The sequence below is a fragment of the Populus trichocarpa genome, chromosome 8 (genome assembly GCF_000002775.5).
Source record: "Populus trichocarpa isolate Nisqually-1 chromosome 8, P.trichocarpa_v4.1, whole genome shotgun sequence".
Lineage (NCBI taxonomy): Eukaryota > Viridiplantae > Streptophyta > Magnoliopsida > Malpighiales > Salicaceae > Populus > Populus trichocarpa.
The window spans coordinates 18,212,963-18,238,069 of record NC_037292.2 but is presented as its reverse complement, the minus strand read 5'-3'; the positions used below and the strand labels follow the sequence as shown (position 1 = coordinate 18,238,069).

Genomic DNA, 25,107 nt, shown 5'->3' with positions numbered 1-25,107 from the left:
TGGGATTAATTGGCTTTTACAGAATGAGTAGAACTAAAGGCATGTGGTGTCTATATTGAGCGTAGAGAGCAACATCGATTGATATAGTTTTTAACAACACTTCGTAGTGATTTTGAAGGACTTAGAGGTTCAATCCTGCATCGTTCTCTATTGCCTTCTGTTGACTATGTTGTCAGTGAATTATTGGCTGAAGAAATACGTTTTCAATCCTATTCTGAAAAGGGAATTCTTTATGTTTTGAATCTTTTTATACTAGTGGTATCCTCTAAGTTATTCTCTAATCATCAAAATAAGCCTTACACAAGGGTTGACTTCGACGAGTGCAGTTTCTGTAAGCAGAAAGGTTATTGGAAGGCTCAGTGTTTCAAATTGAGACAATAGAATCAATCTTGGAAACCTTACAGCTAGTCATAATCTAATGCTCATAAACCACCCCGGGGTTATAAATCACCACGCCACAATACAACAATAGTAGCTTCATCAGGCTCTATCACCGATTCTAGTATTCAAGCTGCGCAATTTCAAAAGTTTCTCTCCTTACATCCATAAGCAATGTCCGTTTCTCCTTCTATAGGTTAGTTGCCTCATAGTTCCTCAGGTATGTCACATTTTGAATGGATCTTGGATTTTTATGCTTCACATTATATGTTTCCAGATTCTTCATCTTTTACCTCTATATCCCCTTCGCCCTCCATTCCTGTTATGACTGCTGATAACACTCTTATGCCTTTAGTAAGTGTTGGTTATGTTGTCACACCTCACTTGTCTCTCCCTAATATTTATCTTATTTCAAAACTCAAATTGAATTTTGCTTCTGTTGGTCGAATATGTGATTCTAGTGATTATTTAGTCATGTTTTATGGTTCTTTTTGTTGTGTACAAGATCTATAGTCTTAGAAGTTGTTTGGGATAGACCGTAAGAAGAATGAACTATATATTTTGGATGAGTTAAAAGTGCTAGTTGCCGCTGCTGTTACTATTACTATTACTACTACTACCACTGTTGATTTGTCTTTTTTTTGTTTGAGTCCTTCATCTTCTAGTTTTTATTTATGGCATTCTCGTCTAGGTTATGTTTCATCTTCTCGTTTAAGTTTTTTGGCATCCACAGGAGCCTTAGAAGATTTGAACACTTGCGATATTTCTGATTGTAGTGAATGTAAATTGATAAAATTTTCCGTTTTACCTTTTAATCAAAGTATTTTTGTTTCTTCTTCACCTTTTGATTTGATTCATTCTAATGTATGGGGACCTTCTCCTATTTCCATAAAAAGAGGGTTATGATATTATGTTTTATTTATTGATGATCATACTCGTTATTGTTGAGTTTATTTAATGAAACAACATTCTGAATTCTATGAGATATATACAACCTTTTAAGCTCTTGTGAAAACTCAATATTCTGCTATAATCAAATGCTTTAGGTGTGATTTAGGTGGGGAATACACTTCTAATAACTTTTATCAGTTGCTTGTCTTATATGAAACCATTCACCAAACTTCATGTATAGATACTCTTGAGTAAAATGGTGTTGCTGAAAGAAAACATAGGCATATTGTCGAAACTACTCATTCTTTCTTGTTGTCTGCTTCTATTCCTAATGAGTTTTGGGAAGAAGTTGTCCTTACTACTGTAAGATTGATTAATATAATCCCATCTTCTTATAATTCAGGTTTTTCTCATTTTAAAAAATTATATGGGTATGTTCATGATTATTCAACCTTTAGAGTTTTTGGTTGTACTTGTTTCATTCTTCTTCCCCATGCAAAACACAGTAAGTTGACCTCTCAATCTGCTATTTGTGTCTTTCTAGGTTATGATGAAGGTAAAAAGGGGTATCGTTGTTTTGATCCAATAACTCAGAAACTTTATATGTCTCGTCATGTTGTTTTTCTCGAGCATATACCTTTCTTTTCTATTCCATCTACTACTCATGGCTTGACTAAACCTGATATTATTTGTATAGATCCCTTCTCTGAGGATTCTAATAGTTTATCATCTCAGGTTCCTAGTACCTCAAATACCCCTTCTCATGGACCAATTTGAACTCATCATTCTGTAGGTACTGACACTTTACTCTCCGGCACACCTAAAGCTCTATTTTCATTTATAGCCCCTCAAGCTTTTTCTTAGATTGTGGATCCACCTCTACTTCAATCCACATGCAATTGTAAGTCCACAAAACTACCAGATTTTGCCTATTCTTGTTATTCTTCATCTTTTACTTCCTTTCTAGCTTCTATTTATTGTCTCTCTAAGCCCTCTTCCTATAAAGAGATAATTCTTAATCATCTTTGGCAACAAGCTATGGATGAAGAACTTTCTGCTTTGCGTAAGATAGATACATGAGATTTGGTTCCTTTACCTCCTGGTAAGAGTGTTGTTGATTGTCGTTGGGTGTAAAATATCAAGACTAATTTTGGTGGGTCTATTAAGCGATACAAAGCTAGGTTGGTTGCAAAAGGATACTCTTAATAGTATGATATAGATTGTGAGGAGACATTTGCCCCTGTTCTAAAAATGACTACTATTCGTACTCTTATTATTGTAGCTTCAGTTCGTCAATGACATATCTCACAACTTGATGTTAAAAATGCCTTTTTGAATGGAGATCTTTAAGAAGAAGTTTATATGACGCCTCCTCCTAGTGTTTCACATCACTTTGGTTATGTATGTAAGCTCAAGAAAGCGTTATATGGTCTCAAATAAGCACCTCGTGCTTGGTTTGAGAAGTTTTCTGTTTTGATCTCATCTCTTGAATTTGTTTCTAGTAGTCATGACTTTACTCTTTTTGTTAAGTGCACTAATGCAAGTCGTATCATTTTGTCCTTATATGTTGATGACATGATTATGATTGGTAATGACATTGATGAAGATAGAGCTAGCTAGATAGTTTGAAATGAAGGATTTGGGTTCTCTTCGATATTTCATGGGTATTGAGGTAGCTTACTCACCTAGAGGTTACCTTCTTTCTTAGTCAAAATATATTGCATATATTCTTAAACGGGTTAGACTTACTGATAACAAGATTGTAGACACTCCCATTGAAGTTAACGCAATGTATTCTTCTTCTGATGGTTTACCTTTGATAGATCCTATTTTATATCGTACTATTGTTGGGAGCTTGGTATACCTTACCATTACTCGTCCAAATATTGCATATGTTATTCATATTGTTAGTTAGTTTATTACTTCTCCTACTATTGTTCACTGGGCAGCTGTTCTTTGTATTTTGCGATATCTTTGGGGTACAGTCTTTCAAAGTCTTTTACTTTCATCCACCTCATTCTTGGAGCTGCGTGCATACTCTGATGTTGATCATGACAATGATCCCACAGATCACAAATCAGTTACTGATTTCTGTATCTTTCTAGGTGATTCTCTTATTTCTTAGAAGATCAAGAAATAATTTATTGTTTCTCAATCCTCAACCGAAGCAGAATATCGTGCTATGACATCTACTACTAAAAAAATGATTTGGTTACATTGGTTACTTGCGGATATGAAAGTTTCATTCTCTCATCCTACTCCTATATATTGTGACAACAAGAGTTCTATTCAGATTGCTCACAACTCAGTTTTTCATGAACGAACTAAGCACATTGAGATTGATTGTCATCTTACTCGTCATCATCTCAAGTATGCCACCATTACTTTGCCTTTTGTTTCTTCTTCCTTGCAGATTTCTTTACCAAGTTGCATTTCATTTCTCGTTTTTGTTTTCTAGATGGAAAACTCTCGATGCTTGTAATTGCCGCAATGTAAGTTTGAGGGGAGATGTTAAATAATACATTTTATCTTGTTTTATTTATTAAAGGTATAATAATATTTTTAGCTTAACCTATATTAAACTATTTGTATTCAGGTTAAACAATGTATTTTTTACAAATCAATTAAGGAGAATTCTAGTCTTCTTCTCTTTCATGTTTGTATTTATTTTGTGTTAATTGAATTGTTTCAACAATAACATCTTTATCTTAACTTCCGATTCAATCTTTGGTTGAAATTCACATATTTATTATAATTTATTTATATATATATAGTTCTTAATTTAATTTTTTAAACACACATATAAACTTTTTAAATTTATAATTAAATCTTTTTATGGTAAAAACAACATTAACAATACTGCACTTTTTTTTGGCATTGAAAAAAAAAAAAAAAAACAAAAGCTCCATTCCACCGCGTAGCGCAGAAAATGAAACCAGTGAAATAATATTGTATTTTAATTGTAATTGCAAAAGAGTGAATTTTAACTTTATGAATATATCTTGAATCAACTTTTTAAATATAATATCTGAATCTATTAAAATAAAATCCATTACATATATTCAGATTTGAAGGTAATATAAAATAATTTGGATAAAGGAAGAAAATGATGTGGTTGGAGGACACATTCGTATTAACAAGTTGATGAAAGCACGAAAGTGCTAAAGCTCGTTTTCAATACATGTAAAGAAAGACTCAAATCAAAGTCAATGAAAGAAGGCAAACTATATACAGAAACCCTATGCTAAGGAACCTCAGTTGGACGGCCGGCTTATAAGTTCCAAGTCTACGACTTCAATCGGCTTCCAGATCGAATTTTTCGTAGTATTGTCCAGGTAAATCTGTTTGTTTGACTTGCACAATTGCTCACTATGAAAAAGCCTCACCTCCTCAACTGAGCGTGCGTGTTTCTTAACTTATCGTTTTCACTGACTCGTTCTGATTAACTGACAGCTTTCGATTCAAGTCAAGGTCACAGCTTCCATACCCAAGTGAGAATGAAGGTGAGTTTTCCCTCTAGTATCTGTTTCTTGGAAAAACTTGGCCATTACCACGCTTTCATTTGACTAATTTCTTGGTTCTTGTATATATAAAAAAACATCGATCTCATCTTGTGATTTTTTGGGACTCGTCGGCTCAGAGTGTCAATTTATGCTGTGGAATTTATATATAATATGGTTCTGCTATATATTTTCTGTAAATATTTTAGAGAAACTCTGTGATGTGGTCTAGGCACACGTTAATAATCATGGGAAAAGTTTCAAAATTAATTTATAAGTTTCTTTACAACCCAAACTCAAAGGGAGCTTCAGAACACATACCTAAGGAGAAAGACTAGACTAACTCTTATTTTAATACCACCCCTGTATATGTATGGCCAAGGAAATCAAGCATCTTGTCGAGCTTTCTTGATTTCTTAGCTTATGTAATTTTGTAGCTGCGTATAATTTCTTTGAAGGAAGTGTGCTTGGACTTTTCACATTGCTTTTCGGAAAACTAGGTCCTTGTCTGCAGTTGAAGTGTGATTTTTTTAATGGAAAATCAGGATGTTTCCTGTTTGTAACCTTTTACTTTCTTTTGCAGAAGGTGTTTCTCAAATTGGACGAGCACGATGAGGAGGGAAAGCAGAAGGCTGTGAAACGGGTTTCGAGCTTTTCAGGTGATCAGAAAATTGTAGAAATTTAGGAGGTTTTAGGAAGATCAAAAGGCCGTGAAACTAATCTATGTCCATGTTGCTTGATGATGGCAAATAAGATATGTAATTCTCAATAAGATCATAGCTATAAGACCCAAACCCAGCCTACCTGGCCATGACTCGATCTAAGGCTCAGGTTATGGTTTGAGTGAGTTAACCACGTCAATGCAAGACAGAATCATTTTAAGATTTTTAAAAAAAGTCGAACCGTACCTCACGCCTAATATTGCATATGCAGGTACCGACTCCATTTCCATGGACATGACGGTAAATGGTGATGCTGATCCTGTTGCTGTTGTAAATGAATTAAGGAAAGATTTGAACGTGGATATTTTGACTATCGTGCCAGAAAAGGAGGAGGAGAATGAGAATGGCAAGAAAGAAGAGCCTGCTTACACAGATGATGAAAGACAGAAAGCAGAGCTCGATGAACAAAAAAAGAAAGCTGAGATTAAGAAGCTTCTTTACGAAAGCGAAGATGATTCTATATATCGTCATATGGCAAGTACCTCTGAGGAGAGGCCAAATTCTTGTGTCATATGTTGATTGTCAGGATGGGATTTTCAGGGTAAAATACAACTTTGAAGCTCATTAATTTACTGATGACAAACCAATAAAAGGTTCTCTTGTTTTGTGTGCTTCGTGCAGTCCGAAGAACATGATGAATATACCACAAACAAAATAAATGATTCATTTCATAATTGTTTACATAAAAATTCAAGTATAAAAAGTTTTCACAGCTTTAGCTAGCTAAGATCGTTTACTTTGTTCTTTTAATTATTTTTAGATTCATGTTCCATTCCTGATAACTCTCTTGAAACCCTATCCCATTTCCTTATCATCAGCACAAAATAAATATGTTGATGATATATTAGTTAAACAAGTTATTTTTACTAGAGGCTCAATCATAACTGATTTGTTGGGAAGAATGATCTGATTCAAACTATACTTAGATTAGTAGAGATACATTGCAACATTCAAACTATATTTAGATTACTAGAGATACATTGCAATAGATTAATCTTGATCTCTAAATGTACAATCAAAGTTATCTAAAGCTACATTCGATGGGGTTTAGTTTCTTCAACCTCAAAAGAGATGATAGAGGAGAGTCCAACTAGCCACTCTTTATTTAGAGAATTGATAATATTGGACTTAATTTGAGTTAATTGTCTTTTTATATAAATATTTTATCTGTTTGTAATTTGAATTTTATATATTATTTAATAGTTTTTGGGTTGAAATAAAAAGTTATTGGGTATTTGTTTTTTCTTCCCCTTCTCCTCTCTTTCTCCTGCACCTACCTTTCTTCTTTCTTTTTTTCTTCTTTCTTCTTCTTAAGCTTTTTCCTCTTCATCTTCCCCTCTTTTCTGCCCTTTCTTTCTATTAATCTTCTTATTCCTCTCGTCATCTTCCTTTTTTAAGCCTATAAGGTAGCTTTGAATTCCTTATTATTCACTCCTTATAGAACTCTTTTCTTACTCTACTCAAATGACATATTATGGAATAGCTATATTCAAATAAAAATAAAATAGAGGTTCAAATATGCTCAAATTAATTTTTCCATTATATGAAACAAAATTGATGGATTTAGATATGAGTTCATTGAAACATATTAAATATCATGATTTTAAATAAGCTTTGGGCACTTATGTTTGGAAGATATATCTGTCTTTTTTTAAAATTAGTATTGATCTCAGTTTTTGTGTTGTCACTTATGGATATACTTATTTATATTTTATTTCAACTAAACACTATTTACATTTTTTGTTTTATATGAAGAATCATGCTAAATTGTTTTTTAAATCATATTTAATATAAAATTATATTATATTTTAATTGTATTCTCAAAAAAGTTTCGAAGCAGATTTTTGAAGTGAATTTTGATTATAAAGATGTAATCTAACATCTTAAGATTGTATATTTCTAAATCAGCTTTTTTATATATAGTAAGATGTCAATGAAATATCTGAATCAAAAGTTATGTTGTATTAAAATAACATGTTATGTTTATCCTTTTATATAATTCACGAGTCCATATTTTTTATGCTTTGTGAAAGAGTCTAAACCCATAACAGAGTGATACCCCAACCAAACGTGGGTCTGGCAAGCTGTTAAACCTAATATACTTGAGCTCAACATAACTTGAGCTCAGCATATGGCTGAGTCCAAGACAACATAGGTCTAACAAGTTGTTGAACCTAATATACTTGGGCTCAGCCATATGTTGAGCTTAAGTTAATGTGGGTTCACAAGTTGCTAGACCCAATATACTTAGGTTTAGCCATGTGCTAAGCTCGAGGTGACGTGGGTCTAGCAAGTTGCTAGAACCAATATACTTGGGTTCAGTCATGTACCAAGCATGAGGTAACATGAGTTGCACCGCCCCACACTTTCATATGCGTTTGTAGTTACTTTCCTACAATTTGGTACGTAAAATACGAGTAATTTTTTTATTTTTTTTATTCAGTTCTCATATAAAAGTCTACCGAAATTTCCACCGAAATTTCGGCAGAGTCTCCCCTATACCGAAAGGTCCAAAGTTATCGACATATACCTTATTTACACTTCTAATATCTCACATCTCATAACTCAATCACGACCCAATCATCTTGGGTCTCAATCCTACAACCATCATCATCATCATCATAATCACAACATATATAACATGCATTGAACAACAAATATCATTATAGGGGAATAAATGAGATAAAAACGCATACATGAAACATGATTATATGAATTTCAGAATTAAGTTCATCTATTCAAGTTTAAACATCAATTATACAAATTAAGTTATATAAATGTTTTAATATTTCAAATACAAGGATATACTCCCTAGAACTAGATAACAAAGTGAACAAAAGCTAGGATCTACTCCTGTCGTACATGCGATGATCCTGAAACAAAATACATATTATTGAAACATGAATATCATAATAAGTATAGTACCACAAATATCCAATAATTTAAAAAGGCAAACATATATTCATATTCTATTCATTTCTCCCTTTTTGTTTCCATTTAAACTCTTTCTCATTTAACTACTAAAATCATTTCATCTTCCATTTCAACTTTCATTCAAGATTCTATAAGATCAACCACAAATATTTCCGTCTAACACATTGCCGATACCAATTTCATCGGTACCATCATCACTTCGTAGGTGTCGATGCATAGCGATCCCCTTACCCGGGATCCTGACATACACCAAATGTATCCTAGTTGATGCATGGGGATCCCCTCACCCGGGATCCTAACATACACCAAATATATGTTAGTTGATGCACGGTGATCCCTTTACCCGGGATCCTAACATACACTAAATGTATGTTGGCCCATTCCTCATAGGCATCGATGCATGGTGATCCCCTAACCGGGATCCTAACATACACTAAATGTATGCTAGTCCATGCCCCATAGGTATCGATGAATGGTGATCTCCTTACCTGGGATCCTAACATACACTACATGTATGCTAGTTCATGCCAATTCCACCCATTAATATCGTCATTCTTTGTCCGAACCTAGTTATCATTACAAATTTTCATTCGAACATGGCTCATTTATTTTGGAAGCTAAGATGTAATATCACACGTTTCCCAAAGGGAAATGACCCAATTTTCACTCTTAACGCGTCTAAATAGTCGCTTTAGCGACTTTTCGAATCTGCCAGCAGAGGTGATATTCCGACCTCTTAGATTTTTTACTATATTCGGAGTTCTAGGACTCCGTTTCAAACGAGGTTGGTCTCGTTGGAAAGCTAAGACATGGGGCTACAAGTTCCCTGAAGGAAGGAGAACCCAGTTTTGCCTCTAAGATACTCAAAATTATTCGTCAACAAATTAGACTTACTACCCTATATGGTCTATCATGACTCAGTCTCGGTTGGTGACCCATAACTGGAGTTCTATAGATCCATATTGAGTAAAACCAATTTTATTAGTTTGTCAACATTCAAAACTACAATTACTATGAAGGAACCTGATCCTAATTCCTTCATCCTCCTACTCGAAATCTCTTTAAAAGTCAAGAGATGAATCTATCCATATTCATCAACCTTTCCATTTACACACAACATCCACAATTCGACTTTCCCTCTTTTATCTCAACCCCTAGCCATATCACATATCATATAAGAGTGTCAAAAATATCTTTTAAGAGCCAATTTATCCTATTTATTTCAATCTTCCCTTTTAACGTCAAAATAGAACATTTTTATTGATTTTACTAACTTTCCGAACAATATTCTTCTAAACACAATCCTTGCCATTTCAACATGCATTTTTCCATATTTCGACAAAACTAAACACATGTCATCAAGCTAAATATGTCAAATTAAACATCCTCCCCCTTTGATGCATAATTGGCCAAAAGCATGGACTTAAGGAACTAAGAGTTCCCTCATTCCTTTCATGCAAATTTCATTCAATTCACACACACATTCACATTAAAACAACCTATTATAATAAATTCAATAAGAAAAATCACAATTTCCCCCTTTTCCTCTTTATTCTTCATATGGCCGGCTAGCTTTTCTTGCCCCACTCATGTGGCCGGCTTTTATATCAATTCGAGTTATCCTTGGAAATTAGGATAACAAGCATAATAACCTTACACATTTTTTTCTCAGCAACACTCATGACACCAGCCGTCATATTTAATCATGTTTTCACTCTTAAATTTCTCATCCTTTACTATCATAAATCAACATACAACATAAATAAATAAAATTTCAGAATGTATAAAACTCTTCAAAATATAAAGAGATGAAGTGATAAACACCTACTTGTTCCTCTTAGTGGTCATGTTCTACTAGCTTGAGGTCCCGCAGTCGATGTCTCTCCTGCTTCACACAAGACCATAATTTAATATCATTCATTCCCTTTTTCAATGTTTTCTTATCAACAAGTAAGCATCATTATATGATTTCATGCAAGATTTTCATATCTAAATTAGATCATTATTTCATGTTCACATAGCCATCCGTTAACCCGAACCGTGCAAACTTTTCCAAGCTAATTTCTTAACCTAAATTTACCTCATCTTAATCCCTTTATATGAGACTCTAATTTCCCATTTTTTTTTTGTTCTTAGGGTTGTCCAAATCAGCCTCTTAACACCCATTAGTAGGGCTATCACAACAGCCTTCCTTTAGTTTCTTGGAGACACTTTTGATCTCTAACAACTCTACACTGAAGGCTGTCACTCTAGCTCTTATTTTTTTAAAGAGGTATTTACCCCCCTAAACATACACTTTCAGGGCAGTCACAGCATCCCCAAAGTCTCCTAAAAATTAAGTCTCTCTAATGCTCCATTTCCTTTTAATTTTAAGGTTGTTTCAGTTCACACAAAATCAATTTTGACAATAGTTTCAATCAACCATAAATACCAAACGAATTATATTTCAAACAATCCATACGGTCAAGTTGTAATGAATTATTATAAGTATAAAATTTCCAAATATCAACTTCATCCAATGGTGAAATTTCCATAAATATGGGTTTAACCAAATTGACCTTAAACTTGTAGAATTATTGTGCAAGAAGCATAACTTTTGTTCCAAGTGTTTGTTTATGATATCCACCGTTCAGAATCTAGAAAGCCTCTAGGAGAACAACATATCCAAATTATAGCCCGATCCAACGATGGCTGGAGGAGAACACAGTCGGCGACGGAGACTGTCCAGAAGTGTATTTTCTCAAAGATTTGTCTCCCGCGATATCTCTCAAACGGGGATTAATATAGAAGATCCCTCCGGTGAAAATGCACATGACATGGACGAGCACAATATATCCAAATATAGTTTAGATCCAACGGTGGAAGGTGGAGTTATAACTGTTGGAATGTTTGCCATCAATATGTATTCTATTTAGCCTCTCTCTAAACTCTCTCTTACTCTTGCAAGTCACTCCAAGAGAGAAAATATAATTGTATTTGTAGTGCTATCTTCTTGTTAATTGTACATTTATCCCCACCTTTTTTTTTATCATTTGTACATAAACTCCTCACCTTCTGTTATTTGAATATTAAGCCCCTCTTGGTCTTACGTATTCATTTTGTCCCCACAAATGTTTTTCTTTTCAACAATTTAGTACTATATTCACTTTTCATTTCATTAATTTCACCATTTTTATCTTGATTTAGGTTTCTTTAATTTAATTTAACCCATTTTACTATTGGTTGAATTTCTCATATTTTAATAACCCAGAAAAATTATAACCGGGAGTTTACATTCCTCCCTCCTTATAAAATTTCATCCTTGAAATTTAAGATTCATACCTATCTGTGAAACAATTTCTGAATTCTTTTTCATCATTTCAGACTCTCGTATCCAAGTTTCTTTTGCAATTTGAGAACTCTTCCAAAAGTTTTGGCTACATTTCAAGCCTAAAGTGGTATAGAGATTGTTAAAGATCCATATTAGAACCATAAAGTTTTGTCTTAAGATTATTAACATGAACTATTCATGTCATAAATAACCATCTCCCTACATCTATAGATGTATAAAAGGTCTCTCAGGAGCTTACCATATTTCCATTTCATTAATGATTTATAAATGATATTTGTCTCTTATTAATAAAGTGTAAGAGATTTTTATCTCTCATTAATGCCTTAAGGAGAAAATGACTCTTAAGTCCCTCAACTCCTTCAAAACGACAAGCATTCATATCTTAACCACCTAGGTAAAGGGTTCACATTCTCTCCAAGTATTCATATATTAACTCTTAGAGCATTTATCATACCAAAATAAGAATAAGCACTCTTGTTCTTGAAATTTAAATCTCTTTCTTTCATTTATTACAATCCACTATTTAAAAGTCACTAACTTTATGATTGGAGGGTCCCTAAACCCCACAAAAAAAGACTATTTTGCAAGTGTCAAAACTTCTACCATCAATCATACACTTCATAGGCTATGGAGAAGGAAATATTGATATAAACACGTGATTAACCATTATCCAAATACTAAATAACCTCATTCATGAGCATATAGGATTTTGGAACATCATCAATAATAATATCCATTATATATTCAAATTTGATGATAAAATAATACGATTTGGATCAAGGAAAAATATTATTTGGCCTAGGTGGTTGGAGGACACAAATACACATTCATATAAACAACTCAATGAAATAAAAAAGGAAAAGCATGAACCATCAAAGTGCTAAAAGTCTAAGAATTCTGAACCTAACCATATTCTTGTATTTTACATTCAATGCATGTAGAAAAAGACTCTAGTCAAGTCAATGAAGTACAACATGAAAGAAGGCAAACTATATTAGGTATTAGGAGAACCTATGGACTATGGATGGATGTTAAGGAAGCTCAGTTGGACGACTTATAATGTAAACCCCATGTTAAATAGCTTATTTTTCAACAAAAAAATAATAAGTTAGGAGAAAAGTTTTTTATGACTAGGAGTGAAAATCCCCAGTAAATTAGCATAAAACCTCAAACGAAATAAAAAATAAATTTGTACATAAAAAATACCAATGGTCAGAGATTTGACAAAAATAATATGTGGGACATTTAATGAGTGGCAATGTTGTAAATTATAAACCCTGTGTTTAATAATGTAAATTTTAACAAGAAAAACAAAACAAATACCTATAGTCCAGGGTCTAACAAAAAAACAAGTTTTAGTAACATGAGAACAAGAGTAAAATAGTAAATTAATAAAACAAATTGCACTATAAAAATCAATCACTTACTAAAAAAAAAAGGACAGGAAGACTGAAATTACTTTGCTTGTCTATTGTTCTTTCAAAAAGGGATTGTAAGAGTAGAGTTAGAGGGTGTGATTATTAAGCAAAATCAAATTAAAAAGCTTGTAAGACTAGTGTGAAACAAGAAATTGTAAATAATTAGAGAGGGAAAGTTGGAAAGTGGGGTAGTTATTGAGTGAGTGTTAACATTGGAGGAATAAGGGTGAACTTCATCACCAAAAACTCATTTATTTGAGTGAATTACAAGTGGTAAGAGGTGTATTTTCAATTGATTTCATACTTTTCTTCAAAATTAAAGATAGAATGAAGAGCCTTAATTTAAGGATTTCTAGGGTTAGTTGATTATGAGAATGTTGGTTTGAGTAATTTTTAGTGATTATGTGTAGAAATAACATGATTTAAAAGTGAATTGAAGAAATTAAGGCCAACTATAACAGAGTTAAATTTGTCAGGAGAACGCTGTCGAAAACAGTGTTGGAACGACATAGTGGGACAGTATCGAAATCGATAGCACTGATGAGATCTGCAGGTCGATATAATCGACAACAGGGGCTGACGATAAGTCTGGATGATGGATAGTCCAAGACTTGATAAAAACACTACTGACAATAATGGATACATGCATCGACAGTGGAAGTATGCATAGACAGATTTAACAATAGAGTATGTATAGCGATTCGACAACATTGGTTTATTAGCACAATGGGCTGATGAGTGTAGGAACTTAAATAGCAAACAGTCCAAGGCATGCAGACACCTATTCTGGGAGCATATTAGTAGGCAGAAGGGACAACTAGTTTGTTGGGTGGCAGGCCAGGGAAGAAGCAATAATTAGGGGCAGTTTTCTGCAGTTTTCAGCAGGCAAAACTGACCAGACATGTTCCAAGTCTTAATGATGCGATCCAAGCACCAAAGGATCCATTGGAGGTTCCGGTTGGTCCAGTTACAAGGCTTAGAGCTAAGAGGTTCAAAGAGGCTTTCAATGGACTTCTTCAAGATACATGGGCTAAGGTGGATTTTAAGAGGATATTAAATTATAAGGAGAAAGCCGTGATTAATCTTATTCATGTTCAAAAGGGGCTTGTTGGTGGAACCAAGACCATTACATAAGGATTGGAACAACAAGACTAGATTCGGATAGTTTGACCTTTCATTACCTTTTTGCTCATAACTAGAGCTACAGATCAAATGTTGAGGTTATTTCTATTGGGATGGAAACTAGACTTCCATACATTTCCAACGGTATGTAGCACACCTTCTAATTCCTTAAGACGAGAGAAAACCATCCGTTTGAAGTTGGGCTTTCTTGCTGTCAGATAGAATGCAGAAATAACCCAACTTGTCTTATTAAATTAGTTGGGCTATTAAAATTTCTTTATTTTGTGAGGAAACACTTGTTTGGGTTTTAGACTTGTTCATTTTATTTATTTTAATTAGTTTTGGCTAGTTTTAGCTTGGGTTAATTATTATTTAAATTGGGTTTATATGTGACCCATTAGGAAAACTAGGGTTTTTGGCTTAGGGTATAAATACTCTTGAGAATAATTTTCAACACACTTTTTTGCCTAATAATATTCTGATTTTTGCCGACCTTTGGTTGCCAATCTAGGTTCTTGATTGAACTTTCAACTCTTCAAAGAATTGACCAATCTTTGTTTTGAATTTATACTTTTTGCTCGTCTCCAAGTGTAGGCATTATGGCATTATGATTGGGTTGGTTTTGCAGTTTTATTGCCTTAGAGCAGGTCTTCCTATTTTTAACAAACTTGGATTAGATAGATCTTGGTTTCGCGAATTTCATTAAATTCTGTTAGGGTTCGCATCACTTAAAGGATGGTTTTTGTTGTAATCTTCCATGTTATTTCCCTTTTAATAGGTTGTATATAAGTGTGTAGCATGCAATGTTCTAAGGGCAGAACAATTATGCATAGCACATACACAAACAGACTTGTGTATATCCTTCTGAGTTAATAAAAGGTTGGAATTGGTTCCCATAATAACTTGTGTGCTTGTTTTTGTTCATATACATTTGTGTATTTCGCTTATTTACAACATTGAAAGAGTATGGGTAATCTATTGGGTTTGTGGAACAAACTAGTTGTAGGCAAACACGAGTGAATCAGTGAGCGAAAGGGTTAAATCTAATGGGACTAGACTGCCGCATAGAGGCTGAAAATTTCAATGAGAACTTAACCTTGTGACAAGTGGTATCTGAATGTGGTTATGTTCCTGGTAGTACAATGGTACTTTTCTATGAACAAATTGAAGGACTGATTTGGGATAGTTTGAGAAACTAGTGGTTGAACTTCATATGTCTAACACTATGAAGGTAATTCGGGAAAGGTTGACACGTCTTAAGGGCTTGATGGGTCAGATTCCTGAAGATGAAGATTGTTCATTTCATGACAAGTTAGAGTTGGCAATGGATATCACTGAAAATGTTGCTGGATAGTTTGTCAAACTCGCTGCAGAAACAGATCACAAGTGGCAAGCTATCGAGGAAGAGTTATTTGTCTTAAGGAAGGCAGTTGCAAACATTGCTGGAGCTGTTGGATCCTCTAAGCCAAAGGTTCTAAAACCGAAACCATTTGCTGGTACAAGGAGTTCTAAGGATGTGGAGAACATTTTGTGGGACACGAAATATTATTTCAATGTGGCCAAAATTTATGTGGACGATTAAGTGGACATCGTGGTGATGTACTTAATGGGTGGTTCAAAGTTGTGGTGGCGAATAAGGACCAAAAAGGACTTAAATGATAGATAACTCAAAGTGGATACATGGGAGAATCTTAAACATGAATTGAAGGAATCATTTTTGCCCAACAACACGTCCTAAATTGCTAAGGAAGACTTGAAAAGGTTGAGGCATGAAGGGTCTGTGAGAGAATATGTGAAGAGATATAGTTCCTTAATTTTGGACATTGACAACATGTCATAGGAAGACATGTTGTTTAATTTTCTGTCTAGACTCCAGTCATGGGCGTAAATGGAGTTGAGGAGGCCAAAGGTTTCAAATTTATCGTCTATCATTGTTGGGATGTCGCGGTCACACAAATTAATTACCCTAACTTAAATACACTAGATAGTATAAAGCAAGTAAGGGGTCGATCCTATGATAAAGGTTTAATTTAGATTTTTATATTATACGATATGAAATGGGGGGTTTCAAAGTTATGTAGACTATATCATAATAAAACATTCAACATAAATTAAATAAATCAGAAAACTATTAAGAGAAAAAACCTTAGTTTCAAGTAAACGTCCATCTACGGAAATTAAAACTGATCATTTAAATGAAATATCAATTTATATTTTGAATCTTTATCTTTTCTTAACATTGGTTAGTTATCAAATCCGCCGTATAACTAACCTTAACCATCAAACAATCACAATGTCCGCACTAGTAATTTAATTCAATGGCAGCCTTAAGAACTAGATAGATTGATTAACCTGGACACATAGCTGTCCATAGTTCATATTTGATTTGATCGAAAGTTTTTCCTAAGATTAATAACATAGATACACTACAATTATTAAACTCAGTTGCTTCATAAGTTTATATATCACAACTCCAGTTTTGATATCAAACTTAGTAATAGATAGATTGTTCACAATAATAACTTAAAGTCCGCTTTAGCAATTAAAATAAACAATCATAGGAAATAAGCATAGGAAAACAAACATATTTATTAATCATATAAACTGAAAAGAAAAGGGTAAAATAAATCTCACTGTTCTTGAAATCCGAAGGTCTCTGTGTCCTTGCAACCAAGAAAATTAGTTTAGTCTTGCATGTCTCTTGAACAACTAATAAAAAATGAAGAAGAATGCATGATTTCAGGTTTTTTTAGAGGAAAATGTGTTTTTATTCTCTTCTTTTTGCCCCTCTCTTCCTTTATCTCTTTCTTTTTATTTGATAGGAAACTCTAATTCATCTTTCCAACAACATAGTCCTTACCTAAGTAGACAATTTACATTTAAGTATTTCAATAAGTATTTTTCCTAAAAAATGAGAAATAGCCTTGCATAAAATCCTGAAGATTTGACTCTGGACTTAGAAGATTTAAATTGTTGAAATAAAAACTTGGATGTCAGTTTTGTTGCTTAGAAAGTAATTTGGACTTGTTTCTTCACAAAACCTGTCTGCTGGTAGAATTCATGTGTCATCTTAGAAAAATCATATCTCTCTCATATAAGCTTCTTTTCTACTGAAATTTGGTAGGTTGATAGGTATTTGAGTCAGAAATCTATAAAAATTGAGTTTGTATAAAATGGACTTCTCTAGCTTAAGATATTCAAGTCGGAATGATCAAAGGTCAACATTGGCAGAATGCAAAATTTGTCTTTGAAGGCTGTGATCTCTATGGTCTTTCTCTTTTCATTTTTCTTGACATATATGTATAGAAAGGTATGGATGTTAGCTTTTTAATGCCATTAGAATCACTTTGTTTCGACCTCTAGAGCTCAAGCTCTACACAAAACATTGATCGAATGTCAAATCTGCCAATTATCTCCAATTTACTTCTTTTTAAATCTTACATCCAAAAGGGCCTTCAAAATATAAAACAAAGAATATCAAAACATTTTATTTATAAAACATAGGCAAAATACTAGGTAAATATGGGTAAAACTATCAAATAATATGGTTGCATTAAATACCCACATACTTAGCTCTTGCTCATCCTCGAGAAAGGAAAGATAAAATCAAATTTAAATTAAATAAATAAAATAACTATGACTAATCTCTTAATCTCTCATCAATGTCCAAGAGTACATGCATTATAAACAAGAATACAATCAAGAAGAATAAAAAAACATAAATTTTCATGAATTTATTTACATGCAAACTTCAAAACTCAATTAATCATTGGAATTTTAAATGAAATATATGTCATGCCAAAGTGATAGGTCCTCTCATTGATATACACTCCAACACTCATGTGTTTAGGGCTTATGTGTTTAAATCTCTCAAATTCAATCAATGAGTATGTTATACCATAAGCTTGCTCTTCTATTTCATTTTCATTACTAAAATATTACAAGCAATGCATGAATCAAAAGGTCTTACTTTTTTGTTGTAATGGGGTTAAAATTGAGGTAAGGTAAAAAAAGGGAAAAGAAAAGGCTAAAACCAAAGGAAGTAGAGCATTCTATAAAAAATAATTTTTTGTTGAAACAAGATATCTCATCAAGGCACACAAATTTTTCATCTTTAAGCACACCAATACTTAACTTCTTTTTATTTCAAGCTCCATCAACATAAAATTTTAAGAACACAATGGAACACTTTTCTTTTCTTTTCCCTTTTTTTATTTTTTTTTGTTTCACCTTTGGAAACTTTGCCCATCTTTTCATCAAACATCACTTTTTTGTTTTTTTTTTCATATAATGTCCAACCATAATCCCATAAGATATCAACAAATATATGCTCTACTAATCCTTGGCCAAAGGAAAAGAAAAACATATAAAACATTAAGGTTTACACATGGGTAAAGCAAAGAAAAGATAAACAAGCTCAAAAAGGCTCACTAAGAATAATATGCTTTAGGTTGGCTTTTTGGCTCAAATGGTTAAAATTCCTAATGTCTTTATCATCTTCATGTACGCATGTAATGTGAATGTAACCTCAACAAGATATGAAGTAAGTTCTAGAGATACATATCATTGAAAAAATACACAATCAAAGAATATAATGTTGAAGGCTCAAAAGCTTGCATTGGTACAACACTATAAAGCAAACATGACATACTTTCAAAGTCAATCCCTAAACTAATTAAACTTTTAAAATCTGCATGCACACTCATTCATTTGATTTATATTTTCATTTATCTCAACTAATTCTCATACATAATACTCATATGGTTATAAACCAATGGGAGTTCAAAAGACAAAAGACACTTTTTTTTTCTTTTTCTTTTTTTTAAACGAAAAAGAAATAAAAAATCCTCCTTATACCCCCACACTTTAAACACAAAATTATCCTCAATGTTGAAATAAAAGAAAATGAATATAAGAGAATGATAAAAATAAAATAAAATGCGAAAATAAAAGATAAGGGAAAAAAAGAGAGCAAATCTGATATTTTTTTGTGTTGGGTTGCCTCCTAGTAAGCACTTTTGTTTTATGTCATTAGCTCGACACATCACATGCTCATGCTTCATAGATTAGTTCAGCTAACTCCACGGAAGCGGTGAGTTCTGTCGTCCAACCTTCATAGAAAGGTTTCAAGCGATGCTCATTGACCTTAAGCACTTTGTTTGTTTCTAAATTTATAATTTCAACTGCACCATAAGAAAAAAACATTAGAAACAACAAATGGTCCAATCCAACGAGAGTGCAACTTTGCAAGAAAAGGTTTTAAACATGAATGATAAAGAAGGACTTTGTCTTCAACATAAAACTCATTTCTTGTAATCATTCGGTCATGAAAACTCTTGGTCTTTTCTTTATATGTCCTTGCATTCTCATAGGCATCATTTCATATATCTTTCAACTCTTGCAATTACAACTTCCTTGCAATCCCAGCAGCATCATAATCCATGTTACATTGTTTAATGGCCCAAAACGCTTTGTGTTCAAGCTCCACCAGTAGATGACATGCTTTCTCGTAAATCATCCTATAAGGTGACATTTTTATAGGTGATTTATAAGCAGTTTGATAAGCCCAAAGTGCATCACTAAGTTGTAGACTCCAATCTTGCCGGTTAAGTTGCATTGTCTTCTCCAAAATGAACTTGATTTCTCGATTTGAAATTTCAGCTTGGCCATTCATTTGAGGGTGGTAGGCTGTGGAAGTCTGATGAGTCACATTGTATTTGCAGAGTAATGCTTTCATGGAACGATTGCAAAAATAAGTGTTATGATCACTAATGATAGCTTTACGGGTTCCAAACCTGTCAAATGTGTGAGTCCTGACAAAATCTAAAACAACCTTAGCATCGTTAGTTCGTGTGGCTTTCGTCTCAATCTATTTGGACACATAATCAACAACAAGAAGGATATAAAGATTACCAAAAAAAAAAAAGGAAATGGACCCATAAAATCAATACCCTAAATATAAAAAATTTCACTTACAAGAATATTCATTAAAGGCATTTGATTCTTATAAGTGATATTACATGTTCTTTGGTATTTTTCACATGATTTGCAAAAATGATATGCATCCTTAAAAATAGAAGGCCAATAAAGACTACTTTCAAGTACCTTGTGGACCATTCTTTTTGCTCCAAAATGGCCACCATAAGAATGAAAATGACAAAAAGTGAGAATGGAATAAAATTCATCTTGTGGTACACATCTCCTAACTACTTGATCTACATAAAATTTTCACAGATAAGCAGTGTCCCAAAAATAATATTTAGCATCAGCTCATAACTTGTCTTTTTGGGATATAGACAAACCTGGATGGAATTCTTTGGTGACTAAATAGTTCACCAAATCAGCATATCATGGTCTTGTAGAGGAATATAACACATACAACTGCTCGCCAGGAAATGTCTCTCTTATTATTTTGGTTTGTATATCCTCAGTCCTCAGTCAACTCAAGCGATCAGCCACATGGTTTTCGACACCTTTTTTTTTTATCTTTGATCTCAAGATCAAATTCTTGTAAAAGCAAGACCAACCTAATTAATCTTGGTTTGGACTCCTTTCTCTTCAAAAGATGCCATAAAGTTGCATGATCAGTAAAAACAACGACTTTTATACCAAATAAATTACTTGAATTTTTCTAGAGCAAATACCACTGCAAAAAGTTCTTTTTCAGTTGTATGATAATTGCATTGTGCTCCGTCCAACATGGGGAAGCATAGGCGATAACATGCAAATTCTTTCCTATTCTTTGCCCAAGTACAACCCCCTATCACGTAGTCACTAGCATCGCATATTATCTCAAAAGGTTCATCCCAATTTGGTGGTTGTATGATAGGGGCAGATGTGACACGCCTCTTAAACTCATCATAAGCATCTTTACATGTTTTATCAAACGCAAAATCCACTTCTTTGGCTAATAATTTGCACAAGGGTGCTATAATCTTTGAGAAATCTTTGATAAAAGGTCAATAAAAACCTGCAGGGCCAAGAAAAGAACGAACTTCCCTTACGCATGAGGGGTAAGGCAATGATGAAATAACATCTATGTAGCTTTATTAATCTCTAATCCATGCGAAGACACAACATGCCCAATAACTATTTCTTGTTCTACCATAAAAATAACACTTTTCATAGTTCAATACAAGGTTAGTTTCCATGCATCTTTTCAAGACCAAAGATAAATTTTCTAAACACTTATCAAAAGAATCACCATACACCGTGAAATCATCCATGAAAACCTCAATTATTCTTTCAACAAAGTCAGAAAAAATTCTCATCATGCATCTTCGAAAAGTTAAAGGTGCATTACAGAGACCAAAATGCATTTTTCTATATGCATATGTACCAAATGGACATGTAAATGTAGTCTTTTCTTGATCTTCGGGATTAATAAAAATCTGATTATATCCACTATCAAGAAAGCAATAAAAAGACTTACATGTTAGGCGTTCAAGCATTTGGTCTATAAATGGTAATAGGAAATGATCTTTGCATGTAGAAAGGTTAAGCTTTCTATAATCAACACACATTCTCCAACCACACGAGATGCGAGTAGGAATAAGTTAATCCCTTTTGTTCTTTACCAACGTGATTCCGGTCATTTTGGGCACCACATGGATAGACGCCACCCATTTACTATTCGTGAAGGGGTAAATGACTCCTGTATCTAATAGTTTCAAAATTTCAACTTTCACTACCTCCATTATAGGTAGATTCAACCTCCTTTGTGTTTTCCTTGTTGGTTTTGTATTATCCTCCAATAGTATGTGATGTATACACATCAAGGGACTAATGCCCTTGATGTCGGCTAAAGTCCATCCAATGGTTGTTTTGTGATCGCACAACAACTTCACAAGTTTTTCCTCTTGCGCACTTGTTAAACTTTTTGCTATGATAACGAGAAGTGTATTGTTGTCATCAATTAATACATACTTTAAATTGGGCAAAGGTTTCAATTCTAACTCGGGGGCCTATAAAAAAAGATGGTAAAAGCTTTTTATGTGAAAGTGCTAAATCAACAAAGACATTACCATGAGGTATGGTTTGCAAAGCCAATGCTAATTCATGCATGTTTTGGGGAACACATATATGCCTCTCCATCTCTTCTATCTCGGTAAAATCATAGTCGTAGCTCAAAGCCATGTTTAATCCATCCTCACAATTAAAATAATAAACGTGTTACATACACTTATCAACTTGGTCATAGCATGTGATAGAATAAACATTGATGTGAGGATAGTTCATTGCATCATGAAAATTAAATTCAATTTTTTCATCTCCTACCTCCATGGATAAAGTATCCTTACCATAATCAATTTTCATATTGGCAGTTTTCAAGAATGGTCTCCCAAATAATATAGGAGTGTTGTTTGATGAATCACAAGCATCACATTCCATATCAAGAATATAAAAGTCACATGGAATAACCAAACTATCAATCTTAACTATGACATCTTCAATCACACCAAGTGGATACGATCAATAAGTTGTATTATAATGCTAGTTTTAATCAAAGGCTCAAGACTAAAAGAATCATAAACATGTTTAGGCATAACACTAATGGATGCACCTAAATCGTAGAAGGCCCTTTTAAAACTAGCATTACCAATAACACATGGGATAGTAAGCTCTTCTTGATGCAAACGATGGAAGGCATTTTGACATCAAGTTGGCGCACAGGCCAATCATTATTAATGGCTATGGAAAGGACCAAACGGATAGTGCAGACTTTCACAACCAGGCTAAAGGTCTCATCAAAATCAAGACCGGGTTTTTTATTATGGTGACAAGGCGCGCTTTATAGCATTCAATGGAGAGCCGATGGCTCTCGTTGCTTTACTTAGATTCAATTGTCAACTACTCCTATCGAAAATAGGATTGATTATGGATTCGAGCCATAGCACTGGCGCTCGACTGCGTCTTAACCCCTATCCCATTTTTAGGCCAATTCCCTTTTTGTACTACCAAAAAATGAGATTCTTGCCGAATCCGAGTTTGTTGCTCCAACCATTACCAAACTAATACCTATTCTGTTTAGTACTTCAGGTGCTTCTGTTGCGTATAATGTAAATCCCGTAGCGGATCAATTCCAGTGAGCCTTTCAAACTAGTACTTTTTGTAATCAACTCTATACCTTCTTCAATAAACGTTGGTTCTTCGATCAAGTTTTGAAGACCTTCAATCAACTTGAAGGACTTCGTAAACCCCTCTTCTTTCATTCATTTCTTTCTCATATCCGGTGAATTAAGACTATTTTAGCGGATCAACTATAATAAAGCCCGAGAGACTACTTCGTAACCTTTTAGCTTGTAAGCTCTCTTGGTAGTACACAACTCCTTTAAGAATTTGGTATATTTGAGAATTTGCTTGATAGCATCAATCAAAGGAATGTTGAGTTTCACTTTTTTAAAAACCTCTAAAATCTCTTTTTCTTTATCCTCTTTCTTAGACCTAAAAAAACTCACAGGAAAGGGGGGAATTATCTTAAAAATAGAATTCATTAACTTAGGACTTACCTTTGGAGTATTGGTTGTTGTTTCAGTTTGTGGATGAGGAGGATGTTTCTTCTTTATACTCAATTCAGTTTTTATCTCCTCTTCTTTCTCCATCTCAATTTGTTTCGACCTTTACTCTTCAAGTTGTTTCCCACTTCATAGTGTGATCACACTAACATTCTCTTTTAGATTCAATGCTTGGGAGGGCAACTTTCCATTCATTTGTGCCTCTAATTTCCCTACACTTAAAGCTAGTTGCCCCATTTGCTTCTCGAAGTTGTGAATACTTGACCTTGTTTCATGTTGAAAAGACATGATATTTTGTTGCAAGGTCACTATGTTAGAAGCTAAAGTTTTCATCATCTCACGAAGATCATCACTCGATGACCCCATAACATTGGAGTTTGTAAATGCATGGGGTTATCTCGCTTGATAATTCTAGTGGGACTAAAATCCATGGGGGTGGAACTGTCGGCCTTTATTGCCTTGTTGAGGCGGGTTCCCATAGAATAAGTTTGGATGATCTCTCCATCCGAGATTGTACGTGTTGGAAAAGGGACCATACTTACACTGAGGTTGTCCATTGAATGCTCCATCAACTTCATTAACTTATTCAATGTAATCTTCTTGCATTGTTGGGCACATATCTGAAACATGCCCTTGTAACAAGCATATGCTACAAACTTTCACCCGCTGTACATTTCCACAAGCCAAAAAACACATAAGAGAAGTAAGATCATTAACTTTATTCTCAATGTTAGCAATACTTACCTCATTTACCCGTTTGCTTGGAAGGTCTTCACGCATGCCAAATTATTTCGAGTTGGCTACCATATTTGAGGTCAATTGACGTGCGGCCTCGGGTGTTTTATCTATTAATGCCCCTCCACTTGCCGCATCAATGATATTACGGTCATTAGGCATCAACCCTTTATAGAAATATTGAATGAGTAACTGATCGGGCATCTGATGATGAGGGCATTTGAATGAACAATTGCTCAAATCTTTCTCAAGAGTGTTTCCCAATGAGACTGTCGAATCCCACATATTTCTTTCCTTATATTGGTAACTCAAAAGACTGGGAAATATTTTTCAAGGAAAATCTTTTTCATGTCATTCCAAGTTCCAATGGAACTGGGAAAAATATAGAAAAGTCATGTATTTGTTGCCCCTTTTAAAGATAAAGGGAAAGCTTTAAACTTAACATGTTCTTCATCAACTTCATGTTGTTTCATGCCAACACAAACCATGTGGAACTCTTTGAGATGAGTATGAGGATCTTCTCCGGTAAGTTCATTAAATATTGAAAGTAAGTGTATAAAA

At 33.8% G+C, this 25,107-nt stretch overlaps 1 protein-coding gene across 2 annotated transcripts; it reads left to right on the top strand.

Moving 5' to 3' along the window:
* The first annotated feature begins 4,409 nt into the window (after positions 1-4,409).
* LOC18101818 (heavy metal-associated isoprenylated plant protein 39) lies at positions 4,410-6,213 on the top strand. Of its 2 annotated transcripts, none has more exons than XM_052454889.1 (4): positions 4,410-4,604; positions 4,723-4,772; positions 5,356-5,428; positions 5,703-6,213. In XM_052454889.1, the coding sequence occupies exons 2-4, from the start codon at positions 4,767-4,769 to the stop codon at positions 6,008-6,010; spliced, it is 387 nt and encodes a 128-aa protein (XP_052310849.1). In that variant the 5' UTR covers positions 4,410-4,604; positions 4,723-4,766; the 3' UTR covers positions 6,011-6,213. The 2 variants fall into 2 exon arrangements, with proteins under 2 accessions (XP_052310849.1, XP_006380158.2); XM_006380096.3 differs by having other exon boundaries at positions 4,415-4,604; positions 5,353-5,428.
* Positions 6,214-25,107: the final 18,894 nt, after the last annotated feature.

Bases quoted from the DNA above. Each gene is read 5' to 3' on its own strand.
- LOC18101818 (XM_006380096.3), top strand. The intron at 5,429-5,702 runs GTGATCAGAAAA...TTGCATATGCAG, and splicing joins ACGGGTTTCGAGCTTTTCAG to GTACCGACTCCATTTCCATG.